The sequence below is a fragment of the Lygodium microphyllum genome, chromosome 25 (assembly GCF_053477565.2).
Source record: "Lygodium microphyllum isolate KBCC chromosome 25, Lygodium_microphyllum_v1.1.10, whole genome shotgun sequence".
Classification (NCBI taxonomy): domain Eukaryota; kingdom Viridiplantae; phylum Streptophyta; class Polypodiopsida; order Schizaeales; family Lygodiaceae; genus Lygodium; species Lygodium microphyllum.
Window position 1 is genome coordinate 33767464 of NC_141159.1, and position 27872 is coordinate 33795335.

Genomic DNA, 27872 nt, shown 5'->3' on the forward strand with positions numbered 1-27872 from the left:
GGAAAAGTCGCTCACTCTCTTTTTTGTTGAAAGCCAAAGACAATGGGGGCACTTTCATTGCCTATTCAAAGATGAATTTGAACCATTTTTCATACAATCATGGATAGCACTCACCAAACATGCCTTGGCCTTTTTCTCCTAGAGATATTAAGATAGAGAGAGACGACCCTCACAACCAAAACACTAATTTGTTGAGGGCCTATCCAAAGCACACTCACATTTCTTAGCAAGAAGCACCTCGACAACCTCAAGCCAAACTTATTTTACACATGAGAAGAGTACCAAGGAGTCCCCTACACAACCTACTTACATCTACCCAAGGGACATTGATTGATTGAGCAATACAGCTTAGTCAATTTGTGTCCTAACACTCAATCAACTTGTCAACAACACATACACACAAGAATACAACAAATCATAACTCAAGCCAAAGCTAGACCACCCAAGTTCACTACATGGAAGGAGATGCTTCATGAACAAATGGCATGAAGACACACAAGAACTAGATGATAAACACTACCAAAGATGTTCAAAGCACATGCTAAAGACCAAAATCAAGTCCAAATGTGGAGGGAAAAAAAGGCTAAAGTGAATGGCACGATGCAAAATGATCAATAACAAGACCAACAACTTTGGAGCTTGGAGGCATTCAAGTACTAAAGCAAATCAAAATGTTTCAAAGATGTTCAAAGTACATGCTGAAGACCAAATTAAGTCGAATTTTTGAGAGGGAAAAAGGCTGAAGTGAATGACATGAGGAAAAATGATCAATAAAGAATCCAACAACTGTGGAGCTTGGAGGCATTCAAGTACTGAAGCAAATCAAAATGTTTCAAGGAAATGAAAGTATAGATCATAGATAAGCTTCCAACAACACATCTCAAAGCACAATAATTTGAATCAGCAGGAATAAGGCAAGAAATGAGGAAAATTGTGTGTTACCTTTGGTAGTTTTTTATTTTTGCCAATGGTTCAACTGGAATCTTGATGCGTGTACCTTTACTAAAATGAAGATTTTCTACAATGTGGTATTTTCCTTCTCAAAAGAGATCCCTTACTAATGCATTGCCCACTAAAACCTACTCAAGTATGCATCAACTATTGACATAAATAAAACTCATCTTATATCTTATACTATCGTTAATGCATTGCCCACTAAAACCTACTCAAGTATGCATCCACTATTGACATAAATAAAACTCATCTTATATCTTATACTATCGTTTTAATTGGCAAACTCTCATATTTCCATTTACCTACTTTAGCCAAATAGTATACATTTCAACAAAACAAAAAGTATGACCAGCCTCTGCATCAAGATGCATCACTTAATAGGTGCATGTGTAAGGCGGATGAAAGCTTACATGAGAAATTATAGAAGTGCCTGCCATTCATTGCTTGGTCAGCAAATAGGTGGACTTCCATTTAGATCATTAGGTTAATCTCTTTACTAGCGTTTCTTAACTCACTTCTTTGTTAACGTCTATTCTTTGATTACCCCAGCTTATACATTTTGAAATTTGAGATATAATTCAGATTGAAAGAGGCCACCTTACAGTGCTTAATTAAGATTGAAAGAGGCTACCTTTTGGTGCTTAGTTATGATTCAGAGTCCTGTCATGCTACCTTTTTTATGTACTAAAGTATGATTCAGAGTCCTGTCATGCTACCTTTTTTCTGTACTAAAGTATGATTCAAAGTTGCCTCCAGGACTACCTTTGCAGTGAGAAGCCACCTTGTCGTGCTAAGATGTAATTCAAAGTGCCCATCCACAGGAACCCTGTGTAGTTGTTTCTGCATTGTCAAAAATTGCCAACAAACTTGACCTGTCTCATCTCCAACTTGTTAGATGGGAATGAGTTGGGTGGAGTTCACATTGAACATCGTACCTCAGAAAGCCACACCAAAGAGCTACCAACTACCGTAAGCACTTCAGTCACACTAGTGGAAACCTTCAGAACAAGTTGAGCCTTACCTTCAACACTTGTTAATGCAGTCTAAATTTTTCAATGCAACTAGGTAACAGCCTTAGAACAATCAGATATGAAGAGGATCCTTGACAATGTTCACAAATGGAAGCTTGCAAGCCTCGATGAAGCTTGCAAATTGATCCTTCTTGGCTAGCCAACATCAGACATCAGTAAGCCATGCCAAACGAACTACCAACTGCTATAAGCACTTCAAAATCACACTATTGAATGCCTTCAAAACTGTTGAGCCTTTACTCCAACATCAGGGATTTCTGTCACCGGAGGCAGGTTACGTTGAAAGACATAGGACTGCCTCTTCTCAAATGCATCATCCAGCCCAGTATATTGAGAGAGAGACCTTTGGAAGGTATAAATTCCCATGCAGCAGTGTTTAGTAGGGCCTGTAGCGGTAATCTGTCCTTGAAGCTCTACTACCACCACCCAGTGGGCCTCCATCTCCTGTCACCACTGGACCAACACCCCCTCCACTCGCTGCTGCCCACTGAATACAAACAAAAAGCCTTTTTAGAACTACACTGCACAATAAATTGTGTGATTCTCAGCATCTTTAACATGTCACTGAAACCCACGAAAAAAGTATCACATTAACAAAAAATGCAGCCTAGACTCTAGAATGGTTCCTTTAAGCGAATGGCTCAACACAATGAACAAGCAGGATGTTGTCAATAGCCTGACAACAATGTCTTCAGGGTGCCTGTGTTTTCCCAAATGCCAAAGTTAGGCCTGGCTAAGAAAATCATAAAATAGTGCACATGGCCTCATAGATCCTGGAAAAACTGCAGGCTAGACTCTGTGATAGTGCCTTTAAAACGATTGTTAAATGATTCACGCAGAGAGAAGGCAACAGTACCCTGCTATAATAGTCCAGACTGCTCTCATATGTACTCCCCCCTCCATAAGCTGCTGGGCCAGCGCCTGCCCCAGATAAACCCATGCTGGCCCCAGTTAAACCTGTATATTCATCCCTAGTCACAGCATCATCTGGAGGATCAGCACGTTCAACAACTATCTGTAAAACACATCATTACAAAAATTAGTTTAAGTGCTAGGCATCATAGTGGTAACCTGAAACACACAAAATTAAAGAATTATCATCATACAAACCTCATGGCCAAGAAGCTCATGGGACCTGCGTGCTACTCGTTCAGCTGTACCTTCATCAGTAAATGTCACAAAGGAGAAACCACGGTGACCTTTTCGCTTTGAATCCTGTGGTTAAGTTTTCATAAAAGATAGTTAAATACCTCAATCAGATGCCAGCAACCTTGAAACATTATAGGACCAAAAATCTGATAAACAACCTTAGGTAAATAAATATCCAAGATACGGCCAAAATTTCCGAAGTACCGCCGCAAATCTTCACTTGTAGCTTCTGATGGGAGCCTTCCAACAAAGATCCTATTATTTACAGTAGCAGCAGAGAACTTAGTAGAGCTAAAGTCAGAGGGTCGACCAATTCCAGCTCCTCCATAGAGACCAGGGGGTGGTGGACGAGACCAACTATATCCACCATAACCTCCACTAGATCTTTGCTCATAGTCGTAGGCTCCATAAGGAGGCATGCCATAAGCTCCAAATCGAGGAGCAGCAGCTGCTGCTATGTAAGGACTATATGCTCCATATGCACTACCATAATCTTTGTCAGAATATTTTCCAGTGTAGTCGTTCCTGCTGGCAAACTTGCCTCCTTCATCCTGTTAAAGAATGCAAGAGCTTTTTAATTCTTTGCAATGGACACCAGCTTGTTTATTTAGAATGGAAGCAAGCATTTCCACCCCAAACCTTAGGAGTAGCCTCATCCACTGCAACAGTTGCTCCTTCCAACTCATGAGTCTCTGCCATAACTCTGGCCACTGATTCTGAATAAAACAGATCAAAAGCCCAAACTGTAAGCAAATCAGAGCCATAAAATATTATTTTGGTTCACATGAATACCTTGATTACCAGGCTTCTCATAGGTGATGAATCCTATTCCACGATGAGATTTTGCATTCTGATCCTGTTCATAAAACACTAGAATATGTTAAGTCAATCAAGTGATGACACCCAATACTGTCAATTTGAAGCGAAAGTTTCTTGGTATCATTTCTTGTTGTAATCCTCAGGCTTTACTTATTGATGATGTTATATATATTTTGTCAATTTCAACTTTCCTTAATATAATTCAATCCTGACACTGTGGTCCAGTAGGATTGACTTAGCGAACATAGTGGAAGGTGCAAGTGTCTTAGCCTGCAGAGACCAGTGTCACGACTCCTAGAAGTATATGCTCTAGAGACTTGTGTCATGACTCCATCATGAGATAATTGTCTTCTGTCCCTTTTGAAGCATGGTTTACAGCCCACAGAAAAACTCTAGATAGATTGTTTGAGACCTTTCCAATCTTTAAATCAACCTTCTAGAGCCGAAATTTTGTATCTACAGACCTGGGGGTATTATGGTTCAGCATTTATCTGCATCTAGATGTACATAATTTCTGTTAGTATTAGTAAATTTCATGGGTACTATTGGTTGTGTTTGGGCATTTGGGCAGGTGCTTGAGTGGGCATTTGGGCAGTCATTTATATCCGGCTCGGTTGTCTCAGGCCTCACCACGTGGCCTATTTATAGGTGTCTCTTGTCTACTCTCCTTATTCATTGCACATCTGCATCCATTCGAGAGAGGGAGACTGAAAGCACTCTGGTGGTCGCCATAACCCATGTGGCTTGTACGCATCTTTTCATGCTCTAGTAGATGGATTTTACTAAGTTCTTATGTTCTTGCTTTCTAGTTCAACTCTTTCACTGTTAGGCAGTTGTCTCTTTGCTTCCATGTTGTATTTCTTTCTCACAATTTCATGGTTGTATTCTTAGGAACTATGGGTTCACGGTACTCATTTTCAAAGGTACACGTGTTTGGTGGCTTTTCAGTATTCTTAGGAACTATGGGTTCATGGTACTCATTTTCAAAGGTACACGTGTTTGGTGGCTTTTCAGTGGTCTCCCATATCTACAACTTCATTTTGCAGGTGCTTCTGGCCAGCTAGATCCTACATACATGAAAGTAAGAAGGGGCTTATTTATGCCACTTTGGGGCTCTGGGACATGAGGGTAGACAGCCAAGAGTGTGTAGAGAGTATCACTTAGGCATGGATCAAAACATTGAAGCTTAAAAACAATAGAAAAAAAGTAGGCAGCACAAACAACTTCCCTACAGCAGCCACCAATGTTTCTTGCTTTCTTCTCCATCAAAACAAGTAAAAGCCCTCGAGTAAGCCCGACTTAATTCTCAGCCATGATGATTCAAGAAGCCACCTTATTTGATGTAGCTTAAAAATTTTGTGTGCGCACACACACAAATATATAGACAAGCCAAACACTCACAAGGCCCATTCCGTAGTCTTCTTTGGCACCCATGGTGATTAACCATGGATGGGGTATGCATCTAGCTCTGCAAGAATAACGTGAAACTCACTTTTTGAATCAATACCAGCGACTGAAACCTAAAAGGCTTTATGGTGCCTAGATTGGAAAGCCATTTGCAATTTGCTCTATGAATTCGAGCTCTTGATGGTGCATTTGGCTCAACGCCAAACATCCCCATCAAGTTACCCAAACACCACATGATTTGCACACCACCATCTACACAGGCCTTCCTGATATGGACACCATCACTCTATGCCACAATTATAGTGGTGGAATCAAGGCCATGGTAGACACAAACTACTTGCCATAATTCATCAATTACCACTCCTTGAATATGCTTTTTATTGTGGGCCGTGAGAGAGAAGTTAACTCTTCTGTCTACTTCGGGACAAACTACCGTCAACTCACCCAAAATCACACTAGAGAAAAGTGTACCTCAATTGCAACCAGCTGCTAATGAAGGCACAAACAGCTTTCAATCAGGGGAAAACAAACCATCTTGGAGACGACTAGTAATTGCATGTGTTTTTTCATCCCAACTAGGCCCAGTGGTTTCATATATACCTTTTGGCTAGTATTGATAAAATTCTCTCTTTTTATTAGCTATAAGTTACTCTACTATCCTAGATTGGTATCAATATGGAAATTACAACAGCTAAGGATCTAAAGCAAAAAAAACTCAAAAAGGTATGGCTATCATTCACCAAATTTTAACTTCGATTTCATGTGAGTATGATTTTAGTGCCTTGAAGTCTGGACTCCCACCCATCCACCCTTATCTAGCTTGCACTTGGGTTCTATTCCATTTCCTCCCAGAAGTTCAGGTTTGGATCCCTTTTCTCAAGGTGGTTCATTTGAAACTCCTTCCCTAGATTCATTTTCTTTCCCTCAAGTTTGATCCTAGTGTAGATTTTAGGTCATCTTATAAAGAAATGGTAGGGCAAACACAAAAAGCGCAAAGTCTATGACAACATGTAGAGCACAAATTGTACAATATTGAATGAGAAGGTATGAATGATAATGAAGCTGATACAATACCTTTGCGTCTGTAAGAACAAGGCACATGTGTTTGAAGGAGGCATTGGAGTCTATCATACTCAAACAGATCGCAGAACTCAACAGCACAAGTGATGTCTGAGTGAGAGCAGTAGCAGTAAAGGCAACCTAGAATGCTGTAAATGGATGATGTCAGCTGTCCTGAACAGGTCTGAAGCCTAGGTCACCAGCACGCAGCCTACTTGCCAATGAAATGCAGATCGCAAAAACCCATCAAGTCCAGTCTGGTGCATACACAAGGGCTGAGGGTGTCAGTGGATACTAGATGTGACACAGATGCTGGGTGGCCTATGTGGACAACAAACACAGGGCCAGGCCTGCTGTAGATGCCATACATCAGCTGGGCAGCATGGTAGATGGTGAAGGGCAGCTGGAAACAGAGCAAAATCAGGTCGCAAATTTGTGGATGGCTGTTGGTAGCTGGGCAAGGTGTATCTAATTAAGGCAATGCTGTAGAAGATCTTAATTCAAGTAAGGCAGCTGGGAAAGGTGTGTTTGATGAAGGCAATGCTGTAGGAGCTCTTGAAATCAGGTCGCCTAGCTGGATAGACTGTGTACACAGCAGGGGCAGCACTTAGGAAGGCTCCACGAATTGAGATGTATTTTGGGAAGGGGTGTGGACAGCAATAGAAGGTGAGTCTGTGTAGTATCATGTGAGGCACATCTATGCATGGTGGGCCGCTCTTGGCCACATTTTCAGTATACTATGTTCAGCACTAACACTTCAATCGTGACAGCCAAGAATACCTTCAAGCTTCAGGTTATCTAAGCTCGTGAAGGTGTATTTTATTTTGTATGCAGATTGCAGGCCACTAAATTCATGTTTGTTTACCTTGAATGGAATGCTTTTATGCTTAAGATGTGGTCCTTTTGTGTACTAATTTATATGAACCAAGCATTCAAATAAAGAAGTTACCATTCAAGTATGAAAATATTAAATTCTTGAACCTCTAGGAAAATGGAAAATGGCTCAACAGTTGGATAGAAAGGCGGAATCAAGAATTTGAAGGTTATCTCAACCAATATTTGACAATGACTTGAAGCTCTAATTTCAGTGGAATGCCCACACAATGTGTGATCAACAGGTGATGGCCATAATTGTAAGTCTTGTAAGGCAACATGGATCGCTAGGGATGACTATGGCCATGTCTTGTGAAGCAACCATGGCTATGGCCATAAAGTCTGGTAAAGCAGTGTTATGGATGACTAAGGTATCTACTGGAGCGTAGTGTTTGCAAAAGCATCAGAGTGTGGCAAGTAGATTCATGCATAGTATTCTCTGTGGATCTTGAAGAACAAGGGAGGAGACACTTTTGTCATGAGGGAGCTCATACACATCGTGATTGTGCCAAGAGCGGCCCACTATGGCCAGTTCTAATTGTGAAGTTGAGTACAAGGCAACTTTCACAACTACGGTTCAATGCATTTAGCCTAGACACCTCTTGATTGATTTGGGTGTTGGACAGTCATCTACCACCACCATATTCAATGACAACCAAAGTGCATTGGCAATTGCACAAAATCCAATGTTCCATGCACCTACTAAGCACATTGAGGTGCACTATAATTATGTCAAGGAGAGACTCTTTGCAAGAGAGATCAGCTTGGCCTATATGCCAACGCAAGACAACCTTGCGTATGTTTTCACAAAAGCTTTGACGGATGAGAAATTCGAAGCTTTCTGCAAAGCTTTGGGCTTACTCCCCTTTGTGGATTGATCTAGTCCACTAGGCATGGCCTTTCCCCACACGAGTGCCAGCTCTCATTCACCACATCACTCCCAAGGGGAATTTGTTACTATATTTTGGTAGTCATGTGTGTGAATACACTTGGGACTACCAAGGAACTTTTTCCCTCTTTAGGAGGCTTTTTTTTCCTTGACCTTTTATGTATGCCTTTTCACTTTTAAGGGCATACTTAGTCTTGTAAATCTTCTCTATTGATACCTCCCAATACACTTTGAGTTGTGCTCTCTCAAGCTTCTTCTACAAGCAATATACTTGCATTTTTGCAACCCTGAATCCAACAATTAGAAAGGCACCATTTGAGATTATGAAACAAGGAAAGAAAGTTCCACCCATTTTGCATATTAAGGACAACATATTTGAAGCAAACAAATATATAGAAACTTTGGATGATGCCTACAAGTGAGTTGAGAAAGCTCTCCAAAAGACTTGAGCAAACCAAAAGAAAATAGCAGACTGTCATTGCAAGGCCCTAGAGTTTGCAAAGGGTGATTGGGCTCTTATGTGACATGAAAAGGCCAAATTAAGAAAAAGGAAAGGAAAGCATGAAAAGTGTGATTGGGCTCTTATGTGACATGAAAAGGCCAAATTAAGAAAAAGGAAAGGAAAGAAAAGAAGTTTTACCCATCTTGCATAAGAGTTTGCAAAGGGTGATTGGGCTCTTATGGAGACCTTTCCATAGGGATGTGCATGTGGATACTATTAATGAGGTTCAACCCAGAGTTGAGGAATTGGATAAGATCCTCATTCATCATATAAGAAAAGGAAAGTTAAAGGTAAAGTTTCCCATCATTATCTAGTGAAGTTTAAAAACTTTGCCATTCAATGTAAAGTGGATGGAATAGAGTAACTTAGCAAATTCACCTTAACTCGTGCACGCATTTTAGTTGGAGCCAACCTTGTTTACAGCTCCATCAAGCTCAAAAAAATGCAAATCTAGAGCATTGCTTGATACTCAAGATGAAAGTGGCATTTCCCCCCCTAGTCAAATACGCTCAAATATCTAGTAGTCACTTGATATGCTTTATGTTCACCCAAGGTACTATATGTCAATAGTACATCTGTTTTGGAACTTATTATGAGTAGTGTTCTAGACACTATGTATGTTGTTATACAATTGTATATGGATGCTTACCATGGCACTCAATATTATACTTTTCGGGCAACAATGATTTGGATTACACTTGTGGACATGTATTTGACAGCACCAAATGCACTTGTTTTGGTCATTTATTATATTGAGTGTCAATATACTAGTTTTGGTATGCTTGTGGTTTATACACGCATGCTGAAACCAGTCTTCCTTCCATGGATGGGTGGTAAATCCTTGATTTCAACTTAATTACAGCAGCAAACAATAAATGCAAATCTGAAAATACAAATTTACCTACTAATCTTGGACAATGCACACCCGATTGGCCCCAAAATTGGCACCCCTTTCAATATTTCTTTAACTTTATTGAAGAAGAAGTTGATTTACAATGGGATTCTCTCGATCCCCTTCGCAATCCAAACTCCCCTTGCTGTCAAAAAGAGCAGCAAGTCTTCAATCTGATTTGCCCCTTGATTTGGCCAATTAATTGGCCTTCACCCACTTCATAGACGATGGAAATGCCCCAAATTCAATGGTTCGTTGGTCCTCCACCTGAATTTAGCTGAAATTCACCTTCAGCCCTGAAAAATCCAAGTCTTGGAGCTTCCAATTTTTGGCACCCTTCTCGAGACTGCTGTTGAACCCTAATTTCTATTGTAAATTAAATAGAGTTTACAGCAGAGATATTTGCAATTTCTCAGCCTCCAAGGGTCCAAATGCTGAGATCTTCAAAGCAAGGCTATGAAATGGCTGGGAGATGAGAGAGAAAGCTGTAGAGAGAGAAAATTCAGAGTTTTGTTGCGAAGAATAACTGAAAATCGGTCAAATGCAGCTGCTGCCCTGCCACAACAGCATTAAATGCTGTCGTCTATAGCTGAGAAATCCAAATCAGCTGTCACCTTGTACCTTGGAGGGTCCGAAACTACAATCGCCTCCTCAAAACTCACTCATGGCTGGCTGGTTGCTATGGCTGAAAATAGGCTCGCCATGGCTGCTCACAGCTCTCCCACATTTGCTATAGCAAGAAAGATCTCGTTTTTCCTCTTCTTTCCAAATGGTTTTTCCAACATTATCCATCATTAAATATTAATTTTCAACCTTTAATTACTGAAAATTAATCTAATAATTATTTCGATACCCAAAAAAAAATCTGACTCGCCAATAATTAAATTGGTTGGGCATCTTCCGCTCTCGAGTCTCTCTGTGCCATCTTTGACCATTAGATCGGCATTAGGTACCATTAAACACTACATCTCTAGTGTCACCAACTGACACTTATGGCCAAATGAATGACCTAGGCCAACAATTGACACCAAATACCACCAAGTACCTGTGCAACATAACTTATAGCGACTTTTGCCTTTGACATCTTGTGATTTTCTCAGGTCTTGGGCTCGTAAATTTACTCTAACCCTAATTGCACCTCACATGTGCAACATTTACTTAATCATGTGATTAAAAATTAATCCACATGTTAAGTGAGGTTTTAAAAATACATGTCCTCATGACACATGCAATTGGGGTCGATTGCCAAGTTTTAACATAAGGGTGTGTCACGAAAATGACAAATGAGCTTAATGATTTAATTAAAAAATGAACTCTAATTTTGGCACCCCTAGCTCTTGGCATGGTGATCATTACACTAGTATTAAAAGATTTGACATTGCACTAGATAAGTGTGCAAGCTATGTGGTACAAGGACAAGGTAAAAGGAGCAAGGAGAAATGTGAAACTTTCATTAGATTGAAAGTTTAAACCTTAGAATTGAGTTATATTGAAAGTTGCGGCCAACTCAATTATTAGCACACTTAAGTTATTAAGCGAGCCTTGAGCTTAAGTTTAGTCTAGCTCACTTATGATTGATGATCAAGTCATTAGTTAGCCCTTAATAAAAATCTAGATTTAATTAAGGAGCACATGATTACTCATTTAGAAACTTGATCTTGGCTATTTGGGCGCTCTCTCTCTCTCTCTCTCTCTCTCTCTCTCTCTCTCTCTCTCTCTGTGTGCCATCGTGCATAATCACGGTAAAGGTACAATGAAAGCAGAGTGACTAAGAAAAGGTAGAAGAAACTATAGTGTGCCAAGCAAGTAAATCATGTCTAGGGAGAATATCTATTAAATCAATCAAGTCTAGCTGCCAATGAAGAAACCCTTTCAAGCAGTCAATGACTCTGCACGCTAGATGAAGCGTCAAAGATAAATGCATTCATCATGGTCCATATATGCCAACAATCTCTCTCTCTCTCTCTCTCTCTCTCTCTCTCTCTCTCTCTCTCCCCATTGTCCCATATAAATCGAGATCATGATGCAATCTGGGGTGTGATCAACAGATTGACAAATATAGCTCAATTCATTCCCGAGACAAAGGCTACTTGGAAATTTGTAGATTCATTGAAACTTCATCCTTAAGGATATTGCTAAGGACAGCAATCATTCATAAGGGGGAAGGAGTTATACCCTTGGACATTCAAATGGGTGCTCGCACCATTGGTCACAGTGGTCACAAAGTGACTTAATGCAGATGCACTAAGGGCACTGCAAGATTAGGGCAGCCAAGTCCTATTTATAAGACTCATGGTTCTATCATGCACACTTTTGTGTGATCACCACTCTTGAACTCTAGGCCCATTGGCCGACATATCTATACATCGGGATGGTATGGGCTGGTGGTATGGAATGTTAGCACTTGGGATGTGGTCATGACCCAGAGTACAGCTATTTTCTTAACTTAAGGGTGAGTCTCTTTGGCTCTCTTTGGCTCTATGCCTAGGAAGTAAATCTAATGTCCAATCCCTTTTATATGTGGATATGGATTATCGTGTCTCATATAGAGGTTGAATCCTAGAGAGACATTTCACTAGGACTAAGATTCGTGTGAACTCCTCCTTGATTGCAACGTGGCAATAGTAAGGGAACATAATGCATTTTTAAATGTCATATTGATCAATGTCGGAGTAATTGCACCTCTTTATGCTTGAAGATATATTACTTTGAGTGTGTAACTGAAACAGATTCAAAGCTCATTGGTCATGGTTGGTGAGAGCAACTAAGGACATAGTAATTGGAACAAAACTAGTCCATTGAGGAGTCGTGCACGTGAAGAATCATTAGCTAGAGAGAAAACGAAAGAATACTACAAAAGGAGAACTCAAAGATGTGCTCATGAAATGAAATTCATATACCAAACATAAGATAGTCACGTACAACAATGAGCAACTAGCTTTGTGGGTATTAGCACCAGCTCTCTCTCTCTCTCTCTCTCTCTCTCTCTCTCTCTCTCTCACAATAGGACCTAGGACCTACTCCAAAAGCCTACGAGTGAATAATGATGTCTAAGGAGGAGGACGCCTAAATATATAGGGAATAAACAATGCCAACAATGCATCAGGTTGGCCAGCTGAATATAACAACTGAAACCTCATAAAATAATCACCAAAAAAATTCCTAAAATAGTCTAATGTGCTCAACCCACAAATACACCTACACAGACTCTCTCATGAGCTAGCTAATCTGCTAACACCCTCTTAGATCATGGATGATTAGATACAATACAAAGATACAATGATAATGACTCATCATAGTCCATAGAACAAAGACCACTAGAATAAGACCTCGAATACCCAAGTAGTGGGTGATTTAGCCACCGCCACAAGGAGCCTCAAAGAGAACTTGATGTCGATGTCAATCATACCAAAACCTCGAAATAGAGAAGAATCATAGCAACTCTGTGTTTGTCAACAATGCCTCGCAATAGCATACATAACCATCCTATCAACAATGCCTTGGAGCATACATGAGAATGGATTTCCCACCTTCAACTAGACCACTAAATTGTCCCCTTGTAAGCTCGGACTAGAAGCCAATACTACTCTCTCTCAAGAAACAACTCACCACAGGTTCATTGAGCTGGGATTGCGCTCTATAAGCCCCCTTCAATGTTCGATGGATTAGCCAATGCTTTGCAAGCCTAAACATCATTAATGCTAGTCAGCTTTACATACATGTCATTGTTGCTATTTGAGCATGAGGCATCATTGCGGTCACTAGGGAGACTTCCATCTCAATATGGTGGCCACAATGAGGCATTTGTTGATGGCAGATATGCAAGGGTCAAGGTAGAGTGCGGATCAAGTTTAGTGTAGAGTTCAGAGTAGAGAAGGTGAGCAAAAAGAGTGAGAGCACAACACTCAATGTGCGGGTACAATGCCTCATACCACTTTAGGTTATTTATTTATTTATTTATTTATTCATTTATGCATGCATACCCGAACACCGTAAAAGGCACAGTGAGCCTTTATTTCCAACAACCTCCCACCTAAAGGCAACCTGCCTGAAGGTAGAGCAAAGAATCAACTAAGTCTATGTATGTACAAAGCTGAAATACACATATACTATCCAATCCCCACCATTTGATGACAATGAGCAAACCACTCTGGTGGAAGACCCTTCATGAGAAGGTCTGCAAGGTTATCATCGGTATGTACCTTGACAAGCTCAATGCTCTTGCTGTCAAGTACATTCCTAATAAAATGATACTTCACCTATAAGTGCTTTGTCTTTGCGTGAAAGACAGGATCCCATGCTAGCATGATAGCACTCTAACTGTCATAATCAAGGATAGGAACCTCTGTAATACCAAGCTCTCTCACCATATGTGAAAGCCATAAAGCTTCTTTGCATGCCTCACTGGCAGCCACATACTCTGCCTCTAGACAATGCAACACACTTTTGCAGCCTGGATATCCAAGAGACTCCTCCCCCGGTGAACATGAACACATTCCTAAAGTAAACTTCCTGCAGTCAGGATGACTAGCATAGTCTACATCCGTGAAGCTAGCAACACATGACTTCTGCTTACCAAAGCAGATACACAAATCCTTTCTGCCCTTAAGGTATCTCATGATACCCTTCACTACTTCCCAATGCTTTTTGCCAAGATATACCATGTATCTAAATGCATAAGGAATCTTTGTCATCTTAGCATTTCCATCATCCAATGTAGGGTTATCATCTGCACTAAGTTTCACATATGGAAGCAATAGTATACCAATGGTTGTTGCTACATGTCCTAACATTGCATTTGCGGTGGGAGTGGTTAGAAGATACATGGCATACATCAAGCTACCAACAACTGGTTGCACCTAAATGGTTCGCAAAGTAGTCATTTTGACTACAGGAGAAAAGATTTCAACAAAATCAATTCCATGCTCTTGCTTGTATCCTTTAGCAACCACTCGTGCCTCATACATTGGCAAAAAACCAGAATTGACTTTCATTTTGTAAACCCATTTGCATAGTAGCACTTTCTGCCCTTTAAGTAAATGCACCAAATCCCAAGTGCCATTTTCATGAGAGATTCCATCTCTAACAGCATAGCCTTATGTCATTTCTAGCTGTCTTTTCTGTCCATTGCTTCTTGGAAGCATGACGACTCACCACAATCTGTCGACGTGACATAATCAGCCACATAATTGACACCAAAAACAAACCTATCTGGTTGTCTTTGCACTCCGGTCAACCTACGGACCCAATGTTCAAGATTTGCTCGCTATTGAGCCTATAAATCTGCATTAACAGCTTGCTGTTCTACAGGTTCAACATGCTGTACAGCGGGTTCTGGTCGTTCCAAAGGCATCTGTTCTTGCTGAATTTGTGACACATCATGGGCAATATCTTGCTGATCATTTTCAGCATTATTTCCTGCATTTTCAGGGACATTTACAACAAGTATTGCTACTGTCTAGCGGGCAACCTTTGCTATCCTATCAGTGCATCCTCCCAGAATACAACTCTTATGACCTCCTCTGTCTTTTCGGGCTGTTTGTGCATGTGATCTTCCCGGAAAATAACATCATTGCTGCGTACTGCTTTTCATTTCTCGGGATCCCATAATCGATACCCCATTTCACCTTCATCACCATATCTTAAGAAAATACATTTACAAGACTTTGTCAGAATGCAGCGATGAGGAAGCATAAGACAAAGACTGAGAGAGAATGAACACAAAGAGAAGGGAGAGAAAGAGAAAAGGAGACAGTGTAAACACAGAAAATCTACAGTGTAATATGCTGTATAAGAATGCAGAAATACACAAGGGGGCAGAGGAAATATCTGCGTATGTCTCCGACTTGATGACCCTCAATCTCCGTCAACCCGAGCACAGTTTGTCTCAGCCAACAGATCTTCAAGATCAAAATCTGGATAATGAATACTGGAGTGAGCCACCAAACACGCTATAAATAGCCGAAACAATAGAAAATCCCAGCACCGACTGCACAAAATCTAGCCGACTGCACAGCAAATCTAGCCGACTGCAGGTGCTGACGTGGCGCCTGCTGACATGGCACTGACATCCGTACTGTCTAGCTATCCAGTTGTCCAAGAAATCACTGTCTAACACCCCCTCTCAGATCCTGGACGGGTCCAAAGACTGAGGGATCTGGAATGTTGCCGAAGAAGAGCCTAGGGCAGCGCCTCCGTGAACAAATCTGTAAAGATTATCTTCCGTCTTGCAATACTCCACATCAATGGTCCCATCCAAAAGCTTCTCCCGAATGAAGTGATATTGGATCTCAATGTGCTTCGTCCAGACATGGAATATTGGATTCCGTACCAAGGCAATGCAACTCTCATTGTCCTGCCGCAGAAGAGTAAGACGAGTCTAGGGGCAGCCAAGCTCCAACAATCTCCGAAGCCACACAACCTCACATGTGGTGGAAGACGCAGCCCAATACTCCGCCTCAATAGAAGAAAGGGCTACCATGAGCTGCTTCTTGCTACTCCAAGAGATAACACCTGTACCCAAGATAAAACAGTAGCCTATAGTAGACCGTCGATGGTCCACATCTCCAACCCAATCCGAGTCACTCCAACCGACAAGAACCAAATCAGAAGCATCTGTACCTGCGGGATAAGAAATCCCTAAGTCAGAGGTCCCCCTCAAATACCGAAGAATCCTCAAGGCAGCTTGCCAATGCACCCGTTTAGATTCCGTCATGAACCTTGCCAAAAGACCCACAGCAAAACAAAGATCAACACGAGTGTTGAGAAGCCAAATCAAGGATCCAATCAATTGACGGTAGCGTGAAGCATCCATCACGGGAGAATCTAAGTGTGAAGTGGCCTTCCAATTCGGATCCATAGGAGTAGTAATGGGCTGACAAGTCTCCATCTCAAAAGTCACCAAGAGCTCCTGAATGTACCTCTGCTGAGAGATGAAAATCCCCCACTGAGACTGATAAATCTCATGACCCAAGAAGAAATGAAGAAGCCCCAAATCCGTCATCTCGAATGCCTGATGTAAAGCTGTCTTGGTCTCTCGGACCTTCTGTGCATGATCCCCTGTCAAAATCAAATCATCAACATACAACACACGACCAACCTCGAAAGTGTGCACATAAAGCTGCGGATCGGCCTTGGAGCGCCAATATCCCAACTTCGACTGAAGAAACGAGTCAATCTTTTGTTCCATGCATGCAGAGCCTGCTTGAGGCCATACAAAGCCTTCTTCAACCTGTAAATTGTCCCATCCGAGGATCCAAAGCCAGGAGACTGCTCAACATAGATCTTCTCCTGAAAGTCACCATTCAAAAAGGCCGACTTTACATCCAACTGATAAACAGGCCATCTGCCATGGCCAGCCAAGGCAAGAACAGCTCGAATAGTCGCCATACGAGGAGTGGGGGCAAAAGTATCATGGAAATCAATGCCTCGACGCTGAGCAAAACCTTTAGCAACAAGGCAAGCCTTGTGCTTGTCCAAAGAACCATCACTAAGATACTTGGTCTTGAAGACCCACTTGACACCAATCACCTTCTTATGAGAGGGACGAGGCACAAGAGACCAAGTGCCATTCCTCCCAATAGCCTCCGACTCGGCTTCCATGGCCTTCCGCCAATGATCAAACTGCAAAGCCTCCTTCACCGAAGTGGGCTCTCGATCCTGCATAACACGGGTCTGCAAACAATAGTTGGAGCAAGCTCCGAAGAATGTGCCCGGTTCCTCCGTGACCTCCGCGGTCCATCCTGCAGTTCCCACTCCTCAAGGACCCCCTCGATCCCTGAATCTCGGAGCTTGTCACGGGCCCAACGAGGAGGAGGACGAACCTCTCTCCGTCGCTCTCCATTAGCTGAAGATTCAGGAATATCCTCGGGGGTGGCCGATGCTCCTCGAGGGTGGCCGATGGAAGAGAAGACTCTGAATCCGAAGAAGAATCTCCATCAAGAGGCTCTGGCTCCAAAGAAACTGTCTCAAGAGCCCAACTCTCCCCTAGATCTCCAAGGACGGGGTGCTCCTCACCCCCCTCTGTGGCCGGTACTTCCACGAACCTCACATCTCGGCTAGTGTAGACATTCCGCTTAACGGGATCACACAAACGATAACCTTGGGATTGGGAGCTATAGCCAACAAAAACCTGTCGTCAAGAAGCCGCCTTGAACTTATCACGCTGCGTCTTCGGAATGTGCACATAAGCGTCACACCCAAAGATCCTGAAATAAAAGACATCAAGCTTAGCCCCAAAGTAAGCCTCAAAAGGTGTCATCCTGTCAATGGCCGAAGTGAGAGATCGATTAAGGATGTGAACTGCGGTAGCCACTGCCTCGGCCCTCAGAAACTGAGGTGTCTGTCGGTGCTCCATCATGGTGCGTGCCATCTCGATCACACTTCGGTTCTTCTGCTCCAAAATGCCATTCTCTTGGGGAGTGTTGGTGTTAGCAAACTCTTGGTGAATGCCCCTATCTGCACAAAAATAAGCAAACTCATTAGACATAAATTCACCTCCCTTGTCTGAATGCAAGGTCTTCAATTGCCGGCCAGAACGGTTCTCCTCAAAGAAAAGCCAATCCTTGAAATGAGAGAAAGCCTCAGACTTCAAAGTCAAGAAATAGGCCCAAGTTAGCCTGCTGTAGTCATCTACGATCAACATGAAGTACAAGCTTCCCTTCAGGGACTCGGTCCTCATCGGACCACAAAGATCCGTAGATACAAGCTCCATGGGTGAAGTAGACCGCTTAGAAGCTTTGTTGGGAATCGCATCCCGATGCAGTTTCCCACGAATGCAGGAGACACATGGCTGATGGCTCACTACGATGTCCAGCAAGCCTCGAACAAAGGACCCTCGCGACGCCTTCCGAAGGTACTCGTAGTTCAGGTGGCCAAACCGAGCATGCCATAGCTCGGACTGTAGACTCCATTCTCCTCATACCCTGCAGAGAGAACCTTCCTCGATCCACGATCAAGGACTCGAACAGTATCACTGTCAAACTCCACCAAGAGGCCAAGAGCACAAATCTTATGAACCAAAAGTAAATGACAACCCAATCCTAGCACATGCAATACCTCAAAGGTGTGGGTACCACCACGTCCATCTGGCATAAGCTGCATCTCACCCCGCGCAGCAATAGACACAAAAAAGCTGTCTCCAATGAGAATCTGCCCACGCGAAGGTCGCAAATGGGCAACACCAACGAAAGGAGTCATGTGCCGTGAGGCACCACTGTCCACAATCCACTCTCGAGCTTGGGGAGCTGTCATCGCAGCATCAGAAGTTGTCGATGTAGAGTTCTCAATGACTGCTAAGTGTAGAAAAGCAGCTGATGAGGGTGCAGCCACCACTCCAGAGTCCGTGTTCTTCTTCTTGGTATAGTTGTCAGGTACGAAAAGTACGGTACGGTACGATAAAATACGGTACTAAATGGTACCTTAAGATTTTATAAGGTACGATACGATATTAGTACAAAAAAAAAAAATTAACTTCATTATTTTGAACTATAGATAATATAACAGATATTTAAAGTCTAAATAGCAATGCTATTAGAGTATATAAGATGAATACTTGAGGATAACAGGCCAAAACCTCTATGGCATATGCCGCATGTGCAACACGCGCTATAACTTACAAGTACAAACATAGGAGTGGATACATCATACATGAATGATCATACAAATAAGAGGCATGTATGCTTGAGAGAGAGAAGGTTGAGAGAGAGAGAGAGAGAGAGAGAGAGATGAAATGACGAGATGCTTTATTAACATCTACAAGAGGCCAAAATGACCTATGAGACCAACAGTTGCCAAACAAACCGCCAAAGATTTTGGTAAAAGATTTATGAATTTTGTTATGGTTTTGTTTGGCATTGCTAAGGCTAAAGTGGCTACCGATTGTACAATCACTAATTCGTGTACTCTCAGAAGGTACATTGGACCAAGCTATCCTCTGGCCTAGTTTTATTAGCAATGTGTACTAATGCTTTGGGTTGGGTGGTGCAAAATGAGCTATGAACAAAGGTAAAATCAATAGGATTAAGCTACTTGATGATTCTCAAATGGTGCTTAATTTATTTATTGATGACACTAACATATTGTGAAAAAAGATGGGACATCGATTAGAAACGTTTGGAACTGCTTGAATACCTTGCGTATGGCCTTTGGCTCTAGGATAAATCATAACAAAACATGTATAAGGAGTCTAATCAAGCTTCCACCCCCTTTCTTGGTTGATCGATCAAGGCTACAAAATCACCACCATCACCATAACAACAACAGTCACAACCCAAACCACCACCAACAACAACAACCACGCGCAAAAAAAAACCCCAAAAAAAGCTTGTTTTTTTGTACGATTTCATACGGTACGAACCGTATAGTACGAACCAGTTCGTACTACGTATGAGTGCATCTATGCTTCTTGGTATCCTTCTTCTCTTTGTCAAGGCAATCCTTCTTCTAGTGATCGGTCTTGCCACAAATATGGCAAGTTGATTCCTTCTCCTTGTCCTTCTTAGATTTGTTGTCCTCCTTCTTCTTCTTTTGGTCCTTCCCCTTCTTCTGAAAGGCTTGACCAACTAATGCCTCCAATTCGGAAGCATTCTGTCCCTTCATATGTTCCTCCTGGTCCAAGACCATGGGAACCAACTCTTCCCACCGAAGAGTCGACTCCCACCCTGAAGCAATAAGAGTGGAATAAAAAGTATCGAATCATGGAGGAACTAGGATAGTAAAGTGATCGCCATGTCTTCGGAAAAAATAGGCTTCCCCGCATTTTGAACCTGCATCTGAAGCTGTCAAAGCTTGTTGATGTGTTCCCGAAGCGAAGAAAACTTATTCACGAACAAAGTCCGCATCTGCACCTCCAAAGAAACCCTCTTCATCAGAGTCATCTGATTGTACATCTGATCAAGCTTCAGCCATATCTCACGAGCCACCATCAAATGCTCGATGTGAGCTATCACGGCTGTGGTGCAAGACAGAAACAGAAAAGATCGAATCCTAGCATTCAGTTTGTCCCAATGAGACTAGGCCTTGGTCAACTCCACATGAGCATTGGAAGAGAGTTTGGACTCATCCCTCACCGAGGGCCTGTTAATCTCCTCCATCACCAATTCCGCCAAATCATAAGATTCTAAGATGGCCAACATCATCACCCGCCAGATGCGGTAATTGTCACCATCAAGCTTTTGATCCATTGCAAGAGCTGGTAGGACAGGCACCTTCCTGTCCATGATCGCCTGGAACTCCAAATCAGTCTTTGAAGACATGTTAACCTGCAATACCTACACAAATGCAAAAGCAGCCCCCTCTAACTGTGAAAACGCAGCCTTCTAGGATTGATTCCTCCACTGTCCAAACCTTTTGACCCGCCGGAGGCGATGAAAATGTAAAATTTGCAATGAAAGGCCTTAAACGCAGCCTTCCTTCTCTTCCAATAGTAATAACCTGCAGCAAATTCACCGATTAGACTCCTTTCCCGCATGCCCACGCTCGCTTCAGCCTTGATCCGATGCACAGCCCTCCCGCTTGCCCTCAAAACCTGAAAAGGCAGCCTTGTGTCGCGCTGAAATCTCCTCTTCAAATAGGTTCAGCTCTCAATCAGTTCATCTTCACCGCTTTGATACCATGTCACAGTACAGCGATGCAGAAGCGTAGCACAAAGACTAAGAGAGTGAACACAGAGAGGAGAGAGAGAGAGAGAGAGAGAGAGAGAGAGGAGTGTGAACGCAAAAAATCTACGGTGTAATATGTTGTATAAGAATGCAGAAATACACAAGGGGACAGAGGAAATATCTGCGTATGTCTCCGACTTGATGACCTCAATCTCCATCAGCCCGAGCACAGTCTGTCTCAGCCAACAGATCTTCAAGATCAAAATCTGAATAATGAATACTGGAGTGAGCCACCAAACAGGCTATAAATTGCCGAAAAAATAAAAAATCCCAGCACTAGGTCGCTGCATTTAATGGAGCCGACTGCAGGAAATCTGGCCGACTGCAGGCGCTGACATGGCACTAATGTCCATACTGTCCAACTGTCCAGGAAATGACCATCTAACAGACTTTGGCTCAAGTTTAATGTGTTCTTCCTTGCGAATATGCACAAATGCCTCACAGACAAACACTCTCAAGTGAGAGGATATGAAGGTGGCTTGCCCAACCACGCTTCTTGAGGGACTCCCACCGCCAAAGACCTATTTGCTGACTGATTAATCAAGTGTACGGCTGTCATAACAGTCTCTACCCAAAATCCATGAGGTAAAGCAACATGTGATAACATTGTACGCACCCTGTCTTGAATGGTCCTGTTCATGCGCTTTACAACACCACTTTGGGATGGATTGTGAGGGGCAATGAGCTCCTTTTTAATCCCTTTGCTATCACAAAACTCCTCAAAGGCTTTGGACACATATTTGCCCACCATTGTCAGAGCGAAGACACTTTAATGTCTCGCTGGTTTGATTTTCAACAAGTACCAAGAATTTTTTAAATTTATCCAAGGCCTTGTCTTTACGACAGATTGCATAAACCCTTGGCAACAATGCGAGAGCCCTTAAAAATTTTCCATTTGCTATCCCCAAAAATAGTGTGATAGCCTTCATCATCTAGCTGCCATGTGCTTATCAAGCTCTTCTCGAGCTAAGGTACATGCCTCACATTATGCAAAACAAACACAAAGCCATGCTGAAATTCCAATTTCACACTACCAATGCCTGTAATTTTACATGCATAGTCATCCCCCAAGTGGACAACACCACATGCACCACCATTGTAGTCAAAAAATTACTCATGATGTAGTGTAATATGAAAAGATGCGCCTGAATCAAGAATCCAAGTATGCATGTCATCCTCAGAATCTGCAATCAATACATCTGCACTCAAAGAAGCAAGACTGAGTGATTACATTTACCTCTTCTATCTTCACACTACTCTTCTTTGCAGGCTGGCTGTCCTTTTTCTCAGTCTTGTTGTCTTCAATGTTTTTGTTTTTGCCTTTCTCTTTCTTCAATTGAAAAGAGTCTCGTTTTTAGTGCCCTTTCCTGCCACAATGATGACACTCCACATTTTTGCCTTGAGACTTGTTGTGTGCTCTATTTTTAGATTTGCCTTTTTGTTGAAATCTGCCCCTAGTGTGCAATGCATTAGAAGACTTGTGTGCTGAATTATTTTGTATGTTGAGTTCTTCCATCGACAAAAAACTCTCCACATTAGAATATAATAGCTGAGCATTTAAGTTACTTAAAGCTGTCTTGAAAGTACCCCAACTTTCATACAAAGTGCACAACTAGAAAGTAGCCTTAAACTCATCATCAATGTGAAAATCCAAAGCAATCAACTAATTGAAAATTGAGTTGAACTCATTCAAATGTACAGACATGGCTATGCAAATTTCAGTTTCTCAATGTTAAAGAGCAAGTTATTTGACACTCAAAGCTCAATGGTAGAGCGTGCAAGCTCCTCCAAATCATCCCACTCTTCAGCTTCTCAATGTTAAAGAGCAAGTTGTTTGACACTCAAAGCTCAATGGTAGAGCGTGCAAGCTCCTCCAAATCATCCCACTCTTCTTGTTCCATACTTGCTAGTCTTATTCCCTTCGCTTTGATAGGCTTTACTTGTTTCTTTTGCACCAAGACATCGTAGCACTGTTTTTGCCATATTACAAAATTGTATACACCCTCAAGCTTCTTGATGTACAAAAGGTTGCTGCTGTCATTGTTTCCAGCCATAATTTCAGCACTATATTGACTCGAACGTCAATAAATGCAAGCCCAAATGTCACACAAATGACCACGGTACGCTGCAAGTACCAATCAGCAGTGAAAATCAAATATTTAGAGTACAAGTGTAAGGGTGTATGCATATCCGAACACCATAAAAGGCATGGCAACCCTTTATTCCCAACATAGAGATACATCGGAGAAGATCAGAATATGCACAGGTATCATCAGAATCCATGTAAGCACATGCCTCTTCATGGTTGATAGGGTTGCAATCATCTAGAAGAGGAATGGGAGGCTGAGGCCGCTCAATAGCTTCGGATTACATACCATAATCGCTTCTACACAAACCATGCTTTCATGACATAACTCCATGTAAGGTAGTGAAGGCCATGAAGATCACCAGTAGGACAACAAGGAGATGCCATGGGGAGAGAACAAGAAGAAAGATAAAGGAAAGAACGAAATAGGGAGAGACTAGAGCCAAAACACAACACAAACTACACTGTCAAGAATTCACATGCAATATAAAGACGAACTAATTAGAAAACAACTGCAAAACCTGGGAAAATCAGGTTGATTACAACCACAAACACTGTCAAAGGCTGGAAACATTGTCACCTAGCCGACAGGGACATTAAGTGCTGAAAATGAAAATGCAGCATGATGCAGCACAAAAACGCCGAGAATTGAAGACTGAACACGGGCAGAAAATACCCAGAAACTGATCGCCCAGGCTGCAGCAAAACAGACAAAGTCAGATCAGCAATAAAACAATGTGGGCACAGACTGCCCACAGCAGAAAACAACACCCATGTTAGAAGTGGGTGCAGCAATGGAAATAGAATCCATATACCAAACACGAGACAATCGCATATAACAGTGAGTCACTCGCTCTGTGGGCACTAGCACCAACTCCCTCTCTCCAACAAGACCTACTCTGGAAGTCTGCATGTGAAGAATGATGTATGAGGACGGAGCCTAAATATATAGGCAATAAATAATGCCAACAATGCATCAGGACAGCCAGTTGAATATGATGGCCAAAACCTCATAAAATAATCACAAGAAAAATGCCTAAAATAATGTGCCCAGCCCACAAATAGACCTGCACAAACTCACTCGTTAGCTGACTAATCTGGTAACAGTCAGTGCACATTTGCTGCTGTGCATTTTCTGCAGTTTGCTGCCACCAGTCACCTGGAGAGCTTCAGCTGCTATCACTTTTACTCTCAACCCTGAGTTTTGTATCCTAGAGGTCCAAGTCAGCAGCTGTTCATCTGCACTTTGCTGCCCAGCAGACCACCCTGCTATCGCATTGAGCCTCCAGCCAGATGCAAATAGGTAGCTTCATCTTCATCCACACTGATCTTCATTTTTAGTCGGCTGGTCACTCATCCAGCTGCCACCTACATGCTGACATCATAAGAGACTGCCTGCTGCGTTTTGAAGGTACTATATGCTTTCTGAACAATCATCAGTGTCTCCAACTCCTCATCCAACTCACCTCATCCCTAGTCCACCCGAGACATGAAGGTTTGAGGCCCATTGTATCATACCAGCATACAACTTCATCGTTCATTCATCTCTCCTCCTTGGTCCTATTCTTCTTGAGTCCTAATGCCTTCACCATGTTTGTCATTACTTTTTCTCAATCTCTGTTCAAACATTTCTTTAAACAAGACACAAGGGAGAGCCTTATATAATAGTCTAAAGTCTTCGCTAGACAAGAAAAACCATCTTATTCTCGCAAATAGATATCATCTTTAGCAATTAGGCTTTATGTATCCTTCCAAGTAGTCCAACTAGTTGCTTTTCCATTCTTCACTCACCTTTGATAAGCAATGGGCACTACCCACAATGAACACCCTGGTCTTGCATATCCCTTTTCTAAATATTTGCCGATCACTTTTCTAGTCCTCGCTCAGTATTTGCCATTTGCTACCCTTACTCTTAGCTATGGCAAAGGGTAAGAACGCTCATTCTACATGCATAAAATGTTACTAAGCCACTTGCTCCCCTCGAGCTACTTTGGCATTGCGTTGTCCCTCAAGCAAGCATAATCCGTTGCACTTACTTTGGTGGGCAAGGTGTGTGCACTCAAAATTCACACACACAAGCCTCAACCCTACCCTTGATAGGTCATTCTCCAATAAATTCTATCACCCCCCCCCCCCCAAAAAAAAGTTATATTTATTCTTCTCTAACACCCTTCATGGCAATATATTGGACTAAGCACATGAATAAAGGGATATCCATGACTAACAATGGGTACACTGCTGTCAATATTATTAGTTCTCTCCATGTTGATATCTTTGCTAGAGTACAAAACCACCAAACACAGAAAATTTATTGAGACTATATCTATCATCAACTTCAAATATAACGCCACTACAAATTTCAATGGCATAACTTGAGGGAAAGCTGCCAATGTCCATAGATTCACAAATTATGACCTTGCATTTAGCAACATGAACTTGTTGGGGCTATGAACACGCCATCAAAAGTGCAATTGTCATTGTGGAACCATCTTACACAATAAGAATAACAAATTTAAACAACACACATCTTTTATGTAGTAGATACAACCCATTCTTTCTTCAATGTAGTGTGCATGCATCTCAATTTTCTTTACAATTTCCATAAGCCATTTAGCTGTCTGCACTTTAACAAATCCATCTTGCTAATCACACCATAGTACAACCATAGTCACGAGGCATCTATTAAGGCTGCATCCTCCTAACCAACAACAAATAAAGCACTTGCCTAGGTAGCACATTTGCTGAGCCAATGAGCTTAGATACTTCCACATTACAAAATGGAGAACTATCAATTCCAATGTCAAAAAGTATACCTAAGTCCCTAAACACACTAGCTGAGCTTTAATCTACATCTGATAAAAGCCTAGTGACAAGAGCTGGCATTTCCCTCCCTCCTTGCTGTGCTAACAGATTTGTTACTATATGATCAAGGTGATCAAAATTACCCTGGGCATGTAGATGTCGGTGATTGTTCCAAATTGTTCAAAGTGCCTGCAATGTATGCCATTTCACAAATCCCGCTCTTCTCAATTGAAGAAATACCAAAACAAAACACAACAGGGAACTAAACTGACAAGCAATTTCCAGTGAACGCATCCACTTGCCTTCGAAAAGATTCTTCTGTCACTTTGGATGAGATTCTAGCCACAAAAATTCGTGTGATTTTTTTGGAAGAGGACTTCATCTCTTCCTGAAAGCAATGCATCAGAAGCAATGTCATTGCATGCCTATAAACTAAATTCCATATATTACAGCAACAATTCAAACCTTTGGTGTTGCAACTTTGACTTCCAGTAACCGCCCATTCAGAACGTGTTTTGATTCCAGCGCTTTCTACACCACAGGTTTACATATCTGAGCATTACATCAAGACAAATCTTGACCAGTATAGTATACATACAAAAAGCCGGAAGTACCTGTGCACTTTCAGATGTTGAAAATGTTACATAACCAAATCCACGGGAACGGCCAGTTTTTCGCTCCTGCAGCCATCATAAAGAACCACAATAGCAGCCAGCAATTGAGCCATTTGAGTTCTGTGCGGTCATTTACAACCTTGAAAAGCCTCAGATACAGAGGTTCCATGTGTCACCAAAATTCACAAAATCAGACGCAATGTGAGTTGATTCGCATGAGATGACCTCCCAGAGGAAACTTGAAGCCTTCAACGACTCACCGTCATGACAACAACATCATCAAGGCTTCCATACTTGTTCATATATTGCCTAAGCCCGTCAGTGTTGACATCCCATGGAATGCCCAGCACCTGTTTTGATACAGAAGAGCAAGTTTGGAAGCACTGGTTTGCAAAAATATCATAAAGAGACATGGAGAGATCAGTCTCACCACCAGCTTTCGATCCCCAACATCGGTGCGTGCCTCACCCATGGGACTGGCAACAAGAGTATCCAACACAAGGCCTCTCGGGCCTTAGCTACTCCCTCACTCTCTCAAAAACTGTTCCTCACCCTTAAGCACTCCTTCCTGCAAAACATGCTCGGTGATCAAGATGTGGAAACCCTAGCATTTTGAGTTCACCCCACATGTAAAATTAAGGGGTCAGGAATGCTGGCAACAACCAAGCCTCTGTGACAACTGGCAACCGAGCTGCTGGCCATCTCTCTCTCTCTCTCTCTCTCTCTCTCTCTCTCTCTCTCTGTGTCCATTTCGCAAGTGCAGATAATTCTCGCATGATTAAGTCTCTCTCTCTCTCGCTCTCTCTCAAAACAGAGTCAAGGAAACTCAGAAACGCTTACTATCTCGCACCAACGCTTGCGCCCTTGCAACGTTCAGTCCTCTCTGCGCCACTCTCGGAGTGCAGTTTATCACGACAAGAAAACATTACTGTTAGAAATGACGCCCATATTTATCCCGTTTCTTAGCCTTGGTGCCAGAAATCTCAAACACTAGTACAATTGCAAAGTCCTGCCAAATATAAGACTTTCTTTTAATGAGAATAGTAAATATATTGATATTGATGATCATTCCGATATTAATATTTCTATCAAAAGGATTCACATCTGCATCTTAAAGAAAGATGCATCCGATTAA

General features: G+C 42.1%; 1 protein-coding gene across 2 annotated transcripts; it reads right to left on the reverse strand.

Annotated features, from left to right (window-relative positions):
- Window positions 1-1422: 1422 nt before the first annotated feature.
- Window positions 1423-27716, reverse strand: LOC148014066 (heterogeneous nuclear ribonucleoprotein 1-like). Of its 2 annotated transcripts, none has more exons than XM_087666128.1 (13): window positions 27578-27716; window positions 27168-27305; window positions 26998-27087; window positions 26738-26803; window positions 26589-26654; window positions 26426-26511; window positions 26267-26312; window positions 3927-3990; window positions 3774-3850; window positions 3293-3685; window positions 3096-3200; window positions 2842-3000; window positions 1423-2472 (listed from the first exon to the last, which is right to left on the reverse strand). In XM_087666128.1, the coding sequence occupies exons 2-13, from the start codon at window positions 27207-27209 to the stop codon at window positions 2362-2364; spliced, it is 1305 nt and encodes a 434-aa protein (XP_087522254.1). In that variant the 5' UTR covers window positions 27210-27305; window positions 27578-27716; the 3' UTR covers window positions 1423-2361. The 2 variants fall into 2 exon arrangements, with proteins under 2 accessions (XP_087522254.1, XP_087522255.1); XM_087666129.1 differs by having other exon boundaries at window positions 1432-2472; window positions 3936-3990.
- Between the last annotated feature and the right edge of the window lie 156 nt (window positions 27717-27872).